The sequence below is a fragment of the Dermochelys coriacea genome, chromosome 7 (assembly GCF_009764565.3).
Source record: "Dermochelys coriacea isolate rDerCor1 chromosome 7, rDerCor1.pri.v4, whole genome shotgun sequence".
Taxonomy (NCBI): domain Eukaryota; kingdom Metazoa; phylum Chordata; order Testudines; family Dermochelyidae; genus Dermochelys; species Dermochelys coriacea.
The window spans coordinates 61,226,370-61,241,454 of NC_050074.1; the positions used below are offsets into that span (position 1 = coordinate 61,226,370).

Genomic DNA, 15,085 nt, shown 5'->3' on the forward strand with positions numbered 1-15,085 from the left:
CACATCAATCATCTGAACCAGTCAGAGCACAGGGGAGCCGACACTAATCATCCACCTCTCCATACTCACTATACAATTCCAGGCACTCTGCCGAGCACGAATTTCCCTAATGACTACAGCTCTTTACCCATCACATAGCTATGCAAAAATCCCTCCTCTGACTGCCCTTAGAATACCCTCGCCACAACATTCAGGGCCATCTCAATTTCTGCCACCGTCCCCACCATCACGTCAGCCAGTATAATTTAAGAAGTGGGGGAGGAGGAGCAGAGGGAAAGATTAAGAATGTTAGATGCAATGGCAAGGAAGGGAAGATGCCAGAAAGCGATCATATTTATTGTGGGCATCAGGATGAGGAACTGCAAGGACATTGGGCTTAGAATAGTCACAAGAGTGCATGAATCAAAAGGTAGAAGGAGCATTTCTGAGTCTGGGCAAAAATCACATTGGGGAAGAAAGCTACTAGAGCCTCCCCTCGGATAGAGCTTGGGGTGTGCTATAGACCATCGGGATCCGATCTGGATATGGATAGAGACCTTTTTAATGAAGTAAATAATAATGGAAACTGCGTGATCATGGGAGACTTTAACTTCCCAGATATAGACTGGAGGACAAGTGCTAGTAATAATAATAGGGCTCAGATTTTCCTGGATGCAATAGCTGATGGATTCCTTCACCAAGTAGCTGCTGAAGCGACAAGAGGGGATGCCATTTTAGATTTGGTTTTGGTGAGTAGTGAGGACCTCATAGAAGAAATGGTTGTAGGGGACAACTTTGGTTCAAGCGATCATGAGCCAATTCAGTTCAAACTAAATGGAAGGATAAACAAAAATAGATCTGTGACTAGGGTTTTTGATTTCAGAAGAGCTAACTTTCAAAAATTAAGGAAATTAGTTAGGGAAGTGGATTGAACTGACGAACTTGTGGATCTAAAGGTGGAGGAAGCCTGGAATTACTTCAAGTCAAAGTTGCAGAAACTATCAGAAGCCTGCATCCCAAAAAAAGGGGAAAAAATTCATAGGCAAGAGTTGTAGACCAAACTGGATGAGCAAGCATCTTAGAGAGGTGATTAAGAAAAAGCAGGTTTCAGAGTAGCAGCCGTGTTAGTCTGTATTCGCAAAAAGAAAAGGAGTACTTGTGGCACCTTAGAGACTAACAAATTTATTAGAGCATAAGCTTTCGTGAGCTACAGCTCGCTTCATCGGATGCATCCGATGAAGTGAGCTGTAGCTCACAAAAGCTTATGCTCTAATAAATTTGTTAGTCTCTAAGGTGCCACAAGTACTCCTTTTCTTTTTAAGAAAAAGCAGAAAGCCTGCAAGGAGTGGAAGATGGGAGGGATCAGCAAGGAAAGCTACCTTATTGAGGTCAGAACATGTAGGGATAAAGTGAGAAAGGCCAAAAAGCCATGTAGAGTTGGACCTTGCAAAGGGAATTAAAACCAATAGTAAAGGGTCCTATAGCCATATAAATAAGAAAAACAAAAGGAAGAAGTGGGACCGCTAAACACTGAGAATGGAGTGGAGGTTAAGGATAATCTAGGCATGGCCCAATATCTAAACAAATACTTTGCCTCAATCTTTAATGAGACTAATGAGGAGCTTAGGGATAATGGTAGGACGACAAATGGGAATGAGGATATGGAGGTAGATATTACCACATCCGAGGCAGAAGGCAAACTTGAACATCTTAATGAGACTAAATCAGGGGCCCAGATAATCTTCATCCAAGAATATTAAAGGAACTGGCACATGAAATTGCAAGCCCATTAGCAAAAAATTTTAATGAATCTGTAAACTCAGGATTGTACCGTATGACTAGAGAATTGCTAACATAGTTTCTATTTTTAAGAAAGGAAAAAAAGTGATCCAGGTAACTACACGCCTGTTAGTTTGACATCTGTAGTATGCAAGGTCTTGTAAAAAAATTTTGAAGGTGAAAGGTCATACATTTAGGGATTAACAACAAGAATTTTTGTTATAAACTGGGGAAGCATTACTTGGAAGTAACAGAGGAGGAGAAGGACCTCAGAGTATTGGTTGATCACAGGATGATTATGAGCCGCCAATGTGATATGGCCGTGAAAAAGGCTAATGCGGTCTTGGGATGCATCAGGCGAGGTATTTCCAGTAGAGATAAGGAGGCGTTAGTACCGTTATACAAGGCACTGATGAGACCTCATCTGGAATATTGTGTACAGTTCTGGTCTCCCATGTTTAAGAAAGATTAATTCAAACTGGAACAGGTACAGAGAAGGGCTACTAGGAGGATCCGAGGAATGGAAAACCTGTCTTATGAAAGGAGACTCAAAGAGCTTGGCTTGCTTAGCCTAACCAAAAGAAGGCTGAGGGGAGATATGATTGCTCTCTATAAATATATCAGAGGGATAAATACCAGGGAGGGAGAGGAATTATTTAAGCTCAGTACCAATGCGGACATAAGAACAAATGGATATAAACTGGCCATCAGGAAGTTTAGACTTGAAATTAAATGAAGGTTTCTAACCATCAGAGGAGTGAAGTTCTGGAACTGCCTTCCAAGGAAAGCAGTGGGGGCAAAAGACATATCTGGCTTCAAGACTAAGCTTGATAAGTTTATGGAGGGGATGGGATAGCCTAATTTTTCGGCAATTAATTGATCTTCAACTATTGGCGGTAGATATGCCCAATGGCCTGCGATGAGATGTTAGATGCGGTGGGATCTGAGTTACTACAGAGAATTCTTTCCTGGGTGTCTGGCTGGTGAGTCTTGCCCACATGCTCAGGGTTTAGCTGATCGCCATATTTGGGGTCGGGAAGGAATTTTCCTCCAAGGCAGATTGGCAGAGGCCCTGGGGGCTTTTCACCTTCCTCTGCAGCGTTGGGCATGGGTCACTTGCTGGAGGATTCTCTGCACCTCCAAGTCTTTAAACCACAATTTGAGGACTTCAGTAGCTCAGACATAGGTTAGAGGTTTGTTACAGGAGTGGGTGGGTGAGATTCTGTAGCTTGTGTTGTGCAGGAGGTCAGACTAGATGATCATAATGGTCCCTTCTGACCTTAAAGTCTATGATTCCAGTGTAGCACTAACTTGAGACTCATCAATGCAGTAATAATGGAAACCTGGGACTAACATGACTTGGACTTCAGTTTTCAGAGTTTGTTTAGCCCAGGATACAATTATTAAGTAAGCAGGGAACACCTGATAAATGTTTGAAAACCCCCAAAATAATAAATATAACAAACTAATAAATGAAGAGAATGTCACATGTGAGCATGTAAATGTGCACAAGTTGGGACATTCAGAGAGAAGGGTGCTACAATCTCCACAGCACTCCCACTCCAGGCCTCCACCAAAGCACTCCCTAAAAGTCCATCAATTTTTGAGCTAGAGATGTAACTTCCAACTCAAGAGGCATAACTGTGCTAGTTCTCATTTAGCTAGAGAGCTAAAAATAGAAGCATAGCTGTAAGTGGTGGTGGGGCAGCTAGCCATCTGAGTATGTGCCTTTCTAAGCCCATAGGTATATACACAGGTGCCTAGCCCTTCCCATCACTTGTGGTGCCATGGATAGACTTATTTTTTGTATGCTGGCTTGATCAGCTACACTTGACTAGGTCATGGGAGTGAAATCAAGACACAGGACTGGCTACCACAGATAGATTAATGGATTTAAGGCCTATGAGCTATTTTTCTAGACCTTTGAGAAAAAGCCAAAAAATCATTTAAACCAGAGCAATGCTAAGAAGGACTTGACTGTTTATCCATCTGTTCCACCTCCTTCTACTAGGAGTGAGCGCTTTCAGAGGGCAAAAGCTGCCTTTGTTTTTTCTATATGTCCAGTGACCAGCACAATGGGGCTCTCATTCCTGACTGGGAACTCTAGGTACTACTGTAGTAGGACCACCTCCGCCATATAGAAAACTGTTACAAAGGCTGAGCTCTTGGTGAGGTTTTAGGACAGCTGTGTCTGTCATGGTGATCTTGCTCAACAATTGCCATATGCATGGGTTAAAAAGGCCACTGGGAAGCTCTGGGAGAACGGCTGATCAGTTTCCATGAACTGAAGCATAACATTTAGGGTAACTGGAGGGACAGGGTGTGGCACAACTGCATTTTGGTCGTTTTTTGTTTGTTCCATGTCTGACTTTTGCTTTCTGCATCAATTCCTGGTTCTACAAAGCCTTGAGCCCTGTCAACCTCGGGTCATGGTGTTTCTCAGGGTTACCTAACCAGACTGAGGTGTGGCTTTTGCCTGCTCCCCTGACATTGTCCTACTGGCTCTTGGCACAGGGAGAGGGAGAAACACCATCCACCAGCTCCAGCCCAACCTTCTAACCAGGGCCAGGACTCCCCTACCCAGTGGAAGAGGTGTGACTCCAGCTTAAGGCTCACAGTAACTACCACCTCCATCACCAGTTCAGAAAAAGTGTGCGCTTCCTCTCTGTGTCTTTAACGCTCAGGGCCATTCCTTGTAGAGTTATCAGAGCCACATTAAGTAGACTAGAATATCCTTTTTGCCTGTATGGTTAGACAATCAAAGAATAAGTGCTAAATGTATCTGTTTGCCTGCATCCAAGTAGAAATCTAACAATGTGATCCGATTAGCTTGTAGTTGCTAAATCCTGTTCCTATCTTATAATACTTCATTACTATATTCTATTGACTCAGAGATCAAAGGGGATATCATCATTTAGATGGGACTGGTGGTGTAATAATATTGTCCTCATCTCCCCTGATCCTTTTCATCTCAGGTCTGCTTAAACTTTAACAGGGAAGGTCTAAGCCACAAGACTGAGGTTTCCAGGTTTAGCCTGAATTTCTCATGGAACAATGTGAACAGACTCTATAACTGGACTGCCTACTGGACTGTAACCTTTTATATTGATTCCAGAAAGACTTTTACAAATCAGCAGCCTTACCATCTCAACTACGAAGCTGACCTAAGAACTTTACACATTTGTATATATATATTGATCTCTTAGAAATATATATTTCTTTTTATATATATTATATATATATTATATATTAATAAATCTTAGACTTAGTTAATAAGGATTGGCTGTAAGCATGCATTTGGGTACGATCTAAAATATTCATTGACCTAATGGGCAATGTATCTGATCCTTTGGGAGTGGTAGAGCTTTAAATATGGTTAGGGACCTATCAAATTCACAGCCATGAAAAACTGTATTGTCACCTTTACTTTTGCGCTGCCTTCCCAGCTGAATGGCTGGAGACCAGCAGCTGCCGACCAGCTGCCTAACTCTGAAAGCAGTGCTGTCACAGCAGCAGCACAGAAGTAAGGGTGGCAATACTTCAGAAGCTATTTTGTTACTGGCTTGGTGAATCTAATTTTAGAATAAACCACCAGTTTGGGAGATTGCTTCGCTCTGGGCAGACTAAGTAATAGAGTAGAGACTTTCTCAGTATGGCCCATCAAGGCACTACGGTCACATTAGAGCATCTGTTCTTCCTCTTTCCCCTCTCATCTGCGAATCAGCTTGGGTTTGGCCAGTGACAGTGACCTGACAAACTGAAAGCTCTGTAAGTAGCACAGAAGATTTTGACGGCACCATCCCACACTAAAATAAGATCTAAGCAACAAGGCTGGGTTGGTAATCTGCATGATTTTCTAAAAACCTTAGTAACTGACTAAGAAGGGTTAACAGCATGCATAGCCCTGGAGCAATTAAGCCTTAGATGACAAGACCAGAACCCTAACACCTTTTACCCTATACTTGATGCTACGTAACACCGGACTGATTTATACATCATGACACCTACCTCCTCTACCCCAGACCCACCTGGTCAGGGCCAGGCCAAAGTTAAGGGGCATGGCAGTTCTGACACTATATAAAAGAACATGTAATGAAACGGATCACTAAACAAATTACATTTTACGGGCCATGTAATTTTTTGGTTGTGAAATTGATACATGATATTATTTAAACAACTCACAAATGTTGCCGACGTTTCCTCCACTCACCACCTATGTCTTGGACAGGCAAACCATCAAACCACGCCCCTCAGCTCCCATCAAGACCTTGCGGTCTTCCCCACCCCATCACTCTAAGTGTATCTCCACCCCTCCCTGCCCAGCATTCCCTCTGCCCTGCTGAAAATGGAAATGTAAAAAGTCTGATCTTTACTGTTGAAAGCAAAGATTACTTGCAAAGTTTGAGTTTTATGTAGGTCACAGAATAAGCCTGTTCCATACCTGGAGGTCTTGGTTTTAATTGCTTGTATAGTTCTATGGCTTTTTGTTCACTGCAAAAAGAAGAAATCACTTCATACATGTATTCACACACACAGAGGAACTGTTCATCTGGAATATTCAAGAGTAACAAGATTTCATATTCAGGTCTTTATTAAGATAGTAAGATTTAAAAATTGGCTCTAATAGATATCCTGCCCCTCCAACATTAGGAATCCATGTCAATTCATTCCATGATAGAAGTCCACATTTCCTAAAAAGATGTCCCCTTTTCTTCACAATTCTGTATTTACCTTGCTGATATTCAGTCTAAATGGCATTAATTCTATGCTTTCTTCAATTACTTTGAACATATTTATTATTTCCATAAAATCTACCAGGATTTTGTTCCCATATAACATTTAAACACTGAAGGTTTGATTTTAGTAACTGTGTTTGCTTTTCTTCTGTATAACTGCCTGACAAATTTCCCATTTGCACTCATGTTTCCTTGATTGCTCTCAGTTCCATTGTGGACATTTGGGAAGAGTACGAGAAGAGATCACCAAAAAGGTACATTTCTTTCTCCCTTTAAAGTAAGTTTTGCTACTCTGCCTACCTTAAATAACTCAAAAGCAGCTACATGTGGAAGCTTCCAATTACATGTCAAATCCTCCCTTTCCCATTTCAAAAAGTTCAGCATAACCTTTCACAGCAGATTAGTTTCTCCCATCATGCAGACCATTCATAAACCTGGAATCTCCCATTCCCTGGCCAGCCCACCCACCCACCTTTACTCACCCCCAAAAGAGTTTCAAGGGAATCACATATTCCAGTCAAATGTCCTGTGTTTTGTCCCAATAATAATAATATGTATAGAGCACCCTCCTCCACAAAAATGCTGGGGTTGCTGAACAACCACAACAGCATTTTCTTGTTAACTATCAGAAAATACCCCAACCTCAACAAAATTGCCATCAGGGTGGGTAAACAAAAATAGTAAGAAAAAAAAAACAGAACAACAGCAACATCAGGAGTAATTTAAAAACACCTCTGAAAAAAACAAGTTTTTGGTGTTTTTTGAGTGGGGAGATGAAATAGCCAGATTTCAGGAAGGAGGGAGTTCCACACTGCAGGGACCGCCACAGCCAAGGCTCAACTGCAGGCCTGCTTCAGGCATGATGGTAGAACCCCTAAGCACCAGGTGGTGTGGGAGAGCAAAATTCCATTAGATAGAGACTCAAGAAGGGAGTCTTAAATATAACCAGAGCCAGTCCCATTCAGAGCTTTATAAACCAGTAAGGATAATTGACTGACTCTGTCATTTAATAGGCAACTAATGTAAAGAACACAATGCAGACTGAATATGCTCAACAGCTCAAACTCGCAAGCTGTCATGTGATTTAATCTGAATGAGCTGCAAGCGGTGCATCAGTCTTGTTGGCAGCCCTACAAGAGGGAATTACAACAGCTGATGTCTCAAGATCACAAGGGCTTACACAGCCATTGCCAGTTGGTCATGAGTTAAATAAGCACTGGAAATAGCTAAGAGACTGCCTTCTTCTTGGCACCCCCAAACCAGACAACAGACCACTACACTGCACCTGTAATGCAGGGGGAGGAAAGCTTATTAGCATTCAACTCCCTCAAATAAGTTTTAGATGCCGTGCAAACAAGTGTGAAGATCCAGCAGTCTCTCTTGTGCCCTAATCCCAGTCCGGTGCTTGTTGGTATGCACTGGTGCTTGAAAAATCAATACATAGAGGAGAGAAAATCCCCACCCCATCATACCCCAATATGCTTCTCACCCCTGCCAGCCCCCAACTGCCAAGAGGCCAGGCACCCAGCCTGCTCTTCACCCCCCGCAACAGTGACTGCTCAAAGTCATACAGGGAATCTGACACAGCTGGGGAAAAAACGAGATCTCCTGTGCCTCTGTCCGTGCCTTAGCCACGAGATCATCCTTTCTTCTCATTTCCTGGCTCTAAACATTCACTTACCTCAGGAAGGGAAGGGACATTTCTTCCTGCTCTCTACCTATCTGTGGTTTACGTGATAATTTGTTACATACTCAGCAGCACATTTTTTTCCTTATCCGTTTCAAGTAGGCTTCCTCCACCCACTCTGAACCCCAATCCCAAACCAGCAATTTCACAACACAAATTACTCATCAACACATCAGGCAGTAGTCTGCAGCCTTGATCAGACCTGTGGCACTGCTGGAGACTGCACACCAAGCCAGCTGGATCCACTACCATTATCAGAGAGTATCCAGCACCCCTCATCCTTCCCCCATTGGCTGCTTTCACTCCAAAGCAAATATACTGAAATGTGTGCGCTTACTCTGAATTGACAGCAGCGTAACTCAGAGCAGATATGGCTCTAGAATGCCCAGAATGGACAGTGCGTAGGGAATCATTCAGGGATGTACAGTGAATAAAGCAGAGATCGGGAAGACACCTACCTCAGTCAGTAGGTATTCACTGAGCACTGTATAGAACAGAGTTTCTTTGGAAATAACAGATCCAGTAACTACAGGCTATATGGTTATACGTATGCACAAAGGGACAAAGTTAAGACTGCATGTGCAAACTTTACTTTGGCACTTCCTAACTTGAGTGCTTCACTTTGCAACCCTTATGTTCTTTTAAAGTAGGATTTAAATAGAATATACTAATGATTTTCAAGTTCAAGGTTGTTGTTTTTTAAAACAAATGTTATTGCTCCAAAACCACATTTGAAACACTTGATGTTTGAGAAAATATTGTCATTTTCATACAATAATGGCTCAATGAAGTTTACTTCCCTCTTTGGGCTAAAAACAAAGCAAGAAAAATCTTAGCTCTCTCAAGCATGCAGTTTTCAAAGAGCCTGGGTACATAATTCTAGAGCACTGAAGTAAACACAAACCCACTCTTCACCCTCCCTCCCCACACTTATTTTCACCTCTTCAAAATGGAGAATAAAACCAAAAAAAAAGAACAAAAAATATAAAACCTGTTACAATGTAAAATGATTTCAACAAGTATGAGAGAATAGCCCTTTTCCTTACAGACTCTCCATGACATCTCCCTGGCGCCTTGCATATGGACTCCTCTGCAGTTCCACAATCTCTGTGTGCAAAGCCATAATCTGTTCATCTAGGTATCCGATATCTCCAGCCTAATGAGAAAAAATAACTCGCCATAGATCTCAAGTTTTGACTGGAAAGTAACAGTCCACGTATTAAATACTTTCAGGAGTAGAAATACATAAAAATCAACAAAAAGATTCTCCCAATTACTTTGTTCAATAGACAAGTGAATCTGAGTGAAAAACAATTTTCTGAAAGTGAGAGTCTTGCTGTCATTAAGGGACAATAATCATTCACTAGATCAGTTGCTGCTATAGTTCTATAGAAATCAGACCAATTTCCACACAATGTACAATACCCTCAACAACCTTGTATAGACACAGACAATACCAACAAACTGAAAACATATCTTCTTCTAACAAAGGATTCCTCTAGAGTCAGCATTGTTACGTTAACCACATCCACAAGACCACAGAATAAGCAGATAGTCTCAATTTTGGTGCCAAAACTGCTCCCATATAGAAGCTGGGGAACTGTATTACAGTCCAAGTTGAGATGCTTCCAGAACTTGAAAAATTTAAAAAGCTATAAATAGATAAACTATGTATCTGAATAGGAAAATGCCACTGTAGTGATTCCTCTGTTAAGAGGAGACAAACTTGCAGTAAGTCCATATGGTCTGTTCTCACACGTAGAAGGAACCTACTAGTCTGGAGTCATGTTGACAAGTGAACATATTGTTACTCCAAGTGTGGGATATGGAAGACACCAGGATGAGATGAGGAGACATGTAGAGAGAATGGCAGACTGAAGGACTCTGACCAAAGACAGCATTGGAAGAAGGTGGTGTATCTCCTTGAGTCTGATCAACGTACACTTTGATTGCCAGAGATCTGCAATTCTTCTCATAAGAGGTTCTATTTCTTTCTACCCAGGTTATGGAATCAAATGAGTTGACCTTGCTCTGAGACTTGTAGATGTTCAGATTTTTTCCCTAAATTCTTTTAAAATAGCTGAACTGAGTCATCAGGAGATGGTAGATTTTGAATCTTTTAGATCTTTGATTTTGCCAGCAAGGATATGAATTAGGTATCTGAATTCCAGGTGGACTATGTCCTAATCAAATGGAACTGGTTGTTCTGCTGACATCCAGTTGACTGCATCTGTTTCCTTGGAAATACATGAAGTTAAGCCATAAGAAAGGAAAGTTGTCCCCTCACAGAGATGATACAGAGCAACTATACTAGTTCAAGAAACCTGGGAGTAGTTTTGAAAAGTACTCTGGGTTGAAAAAAATCCTGAGGATAAAATAAAAATGTCACTTATCCTTCTAAGAGAAACAACTGGAGTTTGACAAGACAAACTCTTAACTTAACTTCTTAATTCTTAAGAAAAAGAATCCAGGTGGAAGCAGCACTTGGATCAAAGCACTGCTCTATCTTCAGGGTGCTCAAGACAGGACCATGCAATAGAGTGCTGAGACTAAGCCTTATTAGTCAAGCCACCCAATATGACCCAAAGACAAGTTCTGTTAGATACTGACGTGGCATTAAAGCTATCCTGAGAGTGCACTGATTAGAAGACTTCCAGCACTAGCTATAGACAGAGAAGATAACATCTACCTACTACTCTGGGAGATGGACCTTGAGGTCCAAGTCATCAAACTAAATCTGCTGGGACCCAGACACTGGACATTACAATAGCATATCTAGGCTGGTGGGGGAAAAACACCAAGGAAACATATGGACATCCTCCTTGAGTCAGGAGGACCAGAGGAAAAACTAGATGTAGCATTTTCTAATCATCCTGAACACTTGAACAAAGAATGGTCAACAGGGGAAGCTGCAGTAAAGACCATAATTCAGCTAGTGTGCTGGCAGCAGCACCAAGTACACATTTCCTGTGTCATGCAAGCACAACAATCAAGATGGAACCCCCCGCATCTTATGGACATCCAAAAAAATCAGAGGTAGGACCCTAAACTCCCCTATCCAGAAGAACAGGATTATGGATGTCAGATCCTGCAGCCTTTAAACTGAGCCTTTCCTAACTGGCCACTCCTAGAAAAAAAGTTTGAGCAATTTGTGGAAAGGGACGGGACTCTATATAACACCCCACTTCCACAGGACACACTTTATTTAAATAAATAAAATGCAGAGTATTAGGCAACACTAATATAGGAATCACCTCCACCATCTGAATGCACTGTGTAAAAGTTGCTTCAATATATTTATCTGACTGGCCCACAACTACTTCCAGAACACATGAAGTGATGCTTGATTGTTTTGGAGGAAAAAAAACAGTACAATTCCAAGGCAAAAACAACATTATGGTGGAATAAAGGTTTCACAGATGTTAAGGCTAGAAGGGACCATTATGATCATCCAGTCTGAGCTCCTGCACAATACAGACGTGAAAACAGACCAATGATTCCTGCATTAAACCCACATCTGGTAGTTGAGCTGGAGCTTATCTTTTAAAAAGAGCCATCCAATCTTTAAATTCAAAGTGGAGGGACTGGATAATCTCCATCCCAGAATACTGGAGCAACCAGCATACATTACAAATTCGGCAGCAAGGATTTTTGATAAATCTAGTAAATGGATAGTAGTACCATATAGACTAGAGAATATCAAAAGCAGTTTAAGGAAAAAAAGGCTCCAGGCAACTACAGATCAGATTAGTCTGATCTCAATAGCATGCAAGACTTTAAAGAAAAGATTGATTAAAGGTTTTTTCCAAAGACATGGAGGTAAATGGAAAATAGGACAAAATGCAACATGGGTTTAAAAAAGGCAGATCATCTTTCTTAGGTAAGATAAATGATAGTCTAGACCAGGAAAATACAATCAATCAAATCTACCTGGATTTCAAGTTCCACATTGGAAATTGTTAGATGAATTCGAGAAAATAAACTGGCTAAAAGGGACAGGAGTGTGCCTGGAAGGAGGTTATTAGTGGAGCCTCCCAACTATCAGTCTTGGGACAATTATTATTTAATATTTTAATTAGTGATCTGGGGACAAAAAGTAGCAATGTACTAATGCAATTCACTGACAACACAAAATTGGGAGGCATCAACACAGAGGAGGAAAAAATATTATCCAGTAAGAATTGAATAACCTAGAGGATTGGAAAAAGAAAAGGAGTACTTGTGGCACCTTAGAGACTAACAAATTTATTAGAGCATAAGCTTTCGTGAGCTACAGCTCACTTCATCGGAGGAATAGAAATGGGATGACATGTAGTAGTACAGCGTGCAAGGTCATGTATTTAAGGGCTAAAAACCAAGGATTTCTGCTATAAACTGGGAGCTCATAGTTGGAAATGACAGAGGAGGAGAAAGACCTGGGTGTATTGATCCCAGAATGACAATAAGCCACAAATGTACCAAGGCCATGAAAAAGATAAAGGCGATCCTAGGATGTATAAGGTGATGTATTTCCAGCAGAGATAGGGAAGTATTAATACCATTATACAAGGAATCCAGAATACTGTATACAATTCTGATCACCCATGTTCAAGAAAGATTAATTAAAACTGCAAGAGGTGCAGAGTAAGGCTGCAAGGATGATTAGGGGAATGGAAAGGCTCTCTTATGAGAAGAGACAAAGAGCTTGGCTTTCTTAGCCTAGCAAAATGAAGGCTGGGAAGGGATCTGATTGCTCTCTATAAACACATGAGGGAAGTAAACACCAGGGAGGAAGAAGACCTATTTAAACTAAAGGACAATGTTAGCACAAGAGCAAAGGGCAATAAACTGCCCATAAGTAAATTTAGGCTTGGCTGGTGAAATGTTCTAGGCTGACCTGAATGGACTGTGCTTTAACCTTTATTTCTCTTTGCTAATCTAAGGACTTCCAACGCTGTGTTCCAATTGACTAATAAATCCTACATTGTTGTATGCCGTGTATTTGTAGCCATGTTGGTCCCAGGATATTAGAGAGAGAAGGCAGGTAGGTGAGGTAATATCTTTTACTGGACTGAGAAAAAAAATATTACCTCACCTGTCATATCTCTAATAAATCCTACTTTGTTTTCAAAACGCTGTTTAGGATGTCACTGGAAATAATGGCTAGGATGCATTAGTCCCTGAAGAGCATACAAGTCTCTACCAGGAGTCTTTCTCAGTTGGACTTGCTGAGCAGAATTCATGGTGTGAAGCAGGAATGCTGGAGCCTCCAATCAAGGATGCATTGAGTCTGCATTGTCTTCCTTGAAGGAAGAATGAGACCCTTTGAGAGTCTGGCATACGAAGGGGATTCCTCCAAGAGACTGTTCAAAAGCTAAGGATGTAGCACCAAACCTGTGGATCCGTGACACTTAACAAGGTTTGTGGTGGATTTGCCATCTCCAGAAATTTTAAAATCAAGATTAGATGTTTTTCTAAAAGAGATGCTCTAGTTCAAGCAGGAGTTAATTCAGGGAAGTCCTGTGGCCTGTGTTACACAGGAGATCAGACTAGATGATCACAGCAGTCCCTTCTGGCTTTGGAAGCTATGAACAGTATTATAAGAGATGCTTCCATAATGAGAAGTGAGCCTTATAAAGAGAACGTCAAAGTGGATGGTTTAGGTATTTCAATTATTCTGATGTCAAGACAAGTTTAAAATGAAGTGGTAAGATGTTAAGTGACTGGTTCCCCGTCAAGCTTGGTAAACCAAAAATATCTGTGTGGGGGTTGGAAGTGGTAATGACTACAAAAATCTCAGTTACTCCCAAATCACCTCCCAAATCCCAAATGAATAATAGTTTTCTATGATCTTGTGTTTCTAATATGGACTCTAAGGAGATAATGGAAAGAGTACAATGGAGAAATAAATTGTTATATTTGAACAACATGATCACAGTTGGATTGTTTCTTGAGGAAGATCTCTGGCTGAAATAGTAATTTTGTTATTGCTATTTCACTCAGTACATGAGACATCTTGAACAGGTGCTTCAGCTATGGCACACACTATAGCTTAAGTTTAATAAGTCATGATTTAACATTTATGTAAGTGAATGTATTTCATCAGTCAGACTCAATGATTCAGTTCCTTTAAACATGCTATAAATTGCCTGAGAGAGTCCCTTGAGTTTTCTTACACCATACACAGCTTCTGTGGCTGCATAAGTTATTCCTCGGTAAAGCTTCAGAGGGGAAACTGACCCAAATACAAAATTTTTCAGCATCTCTGCCTGCCAAGTCCCCCTCCCCTAGACATCAAGCATCCTGCTTTCACTCCCATACCTCAGCACACTGGATGGCCTTTACTTCCATTTCCTTCCAGGCTTTGAGCATCTTTTCTGAGGCTTAAAAGAAATGGAGTTTGATTAATGAACAAAAAAGGCACAGATATCAAATGAACTGGGAACGAACCTAGATAAATGCATATATATACACAGACAAAAATTTTAGAAAATGAGTGCCTAAAGAAACACTCTGAAGTCCATAGTTAGGCACCTAACTTCAAGTGTCCTAAGTGTCCTGAACTTCAAGAGTACTGAGAACCCAAACAGCTTGCAATGGCTTCAGTTATCTTGAGTTCAGCTACTTTTTGAAAATCAAGCCTATGAACTTCATCTCATAACTTCAGGTTCCCACTTTTGGAAATTTTCATGGCCTGTATAACATAGGCCAAAGAACTTCACACAGTCATTCCAGCATCAAACTCGTATTTTCTGGTTGAGCTAGAGCAGGTCTCTTAGAAAGAGACATCCCATTTTGATTCAAAGACTCCAAATGATGGAAAATTCACCACATTCCTATATCAGTTGTAACTACATTTAATCACCCTCACTATTAAAAATAGCTCAACCAGAAGTTATGAACTTGAGGCAGGAACCATTGGATG

At 41.0% G+C, this 15,085-nt stretch overlaps 1 protein-coding gene across 1 annotated transcript in view; it reads right to left on the reverse strand.

The window, feature by feature from the left end:
* CHUK (component of inhibitor of nuclear factor kappa B kinase complex) overlaps window positions 1-15,085 on the reverse strand; it is an 80,209-nt gene that overhangs the window by 13,777 nt on the left and 51,347 nt on the right. The window contains exons 14-16 of the mRNA XM_038409688.2: window positions 14,482-14,543; window positions 9,228-9,337; window positions 6,200-6,249 (exon numbers count right to left, since the gene is read on the reverse strand). Of these exons, the coding sequence (XP_038265616.1) occupies window positions 6,200-6,249; window positions 9,228-9,337; window positions 14,482-14,543 (222 nt within the window). The remainder of the gene's footprint in view (window positions 1-6,199; window positions 6,250-9,227; window positions 9,338-14,481; window positions 14,544-15,085) is intronic.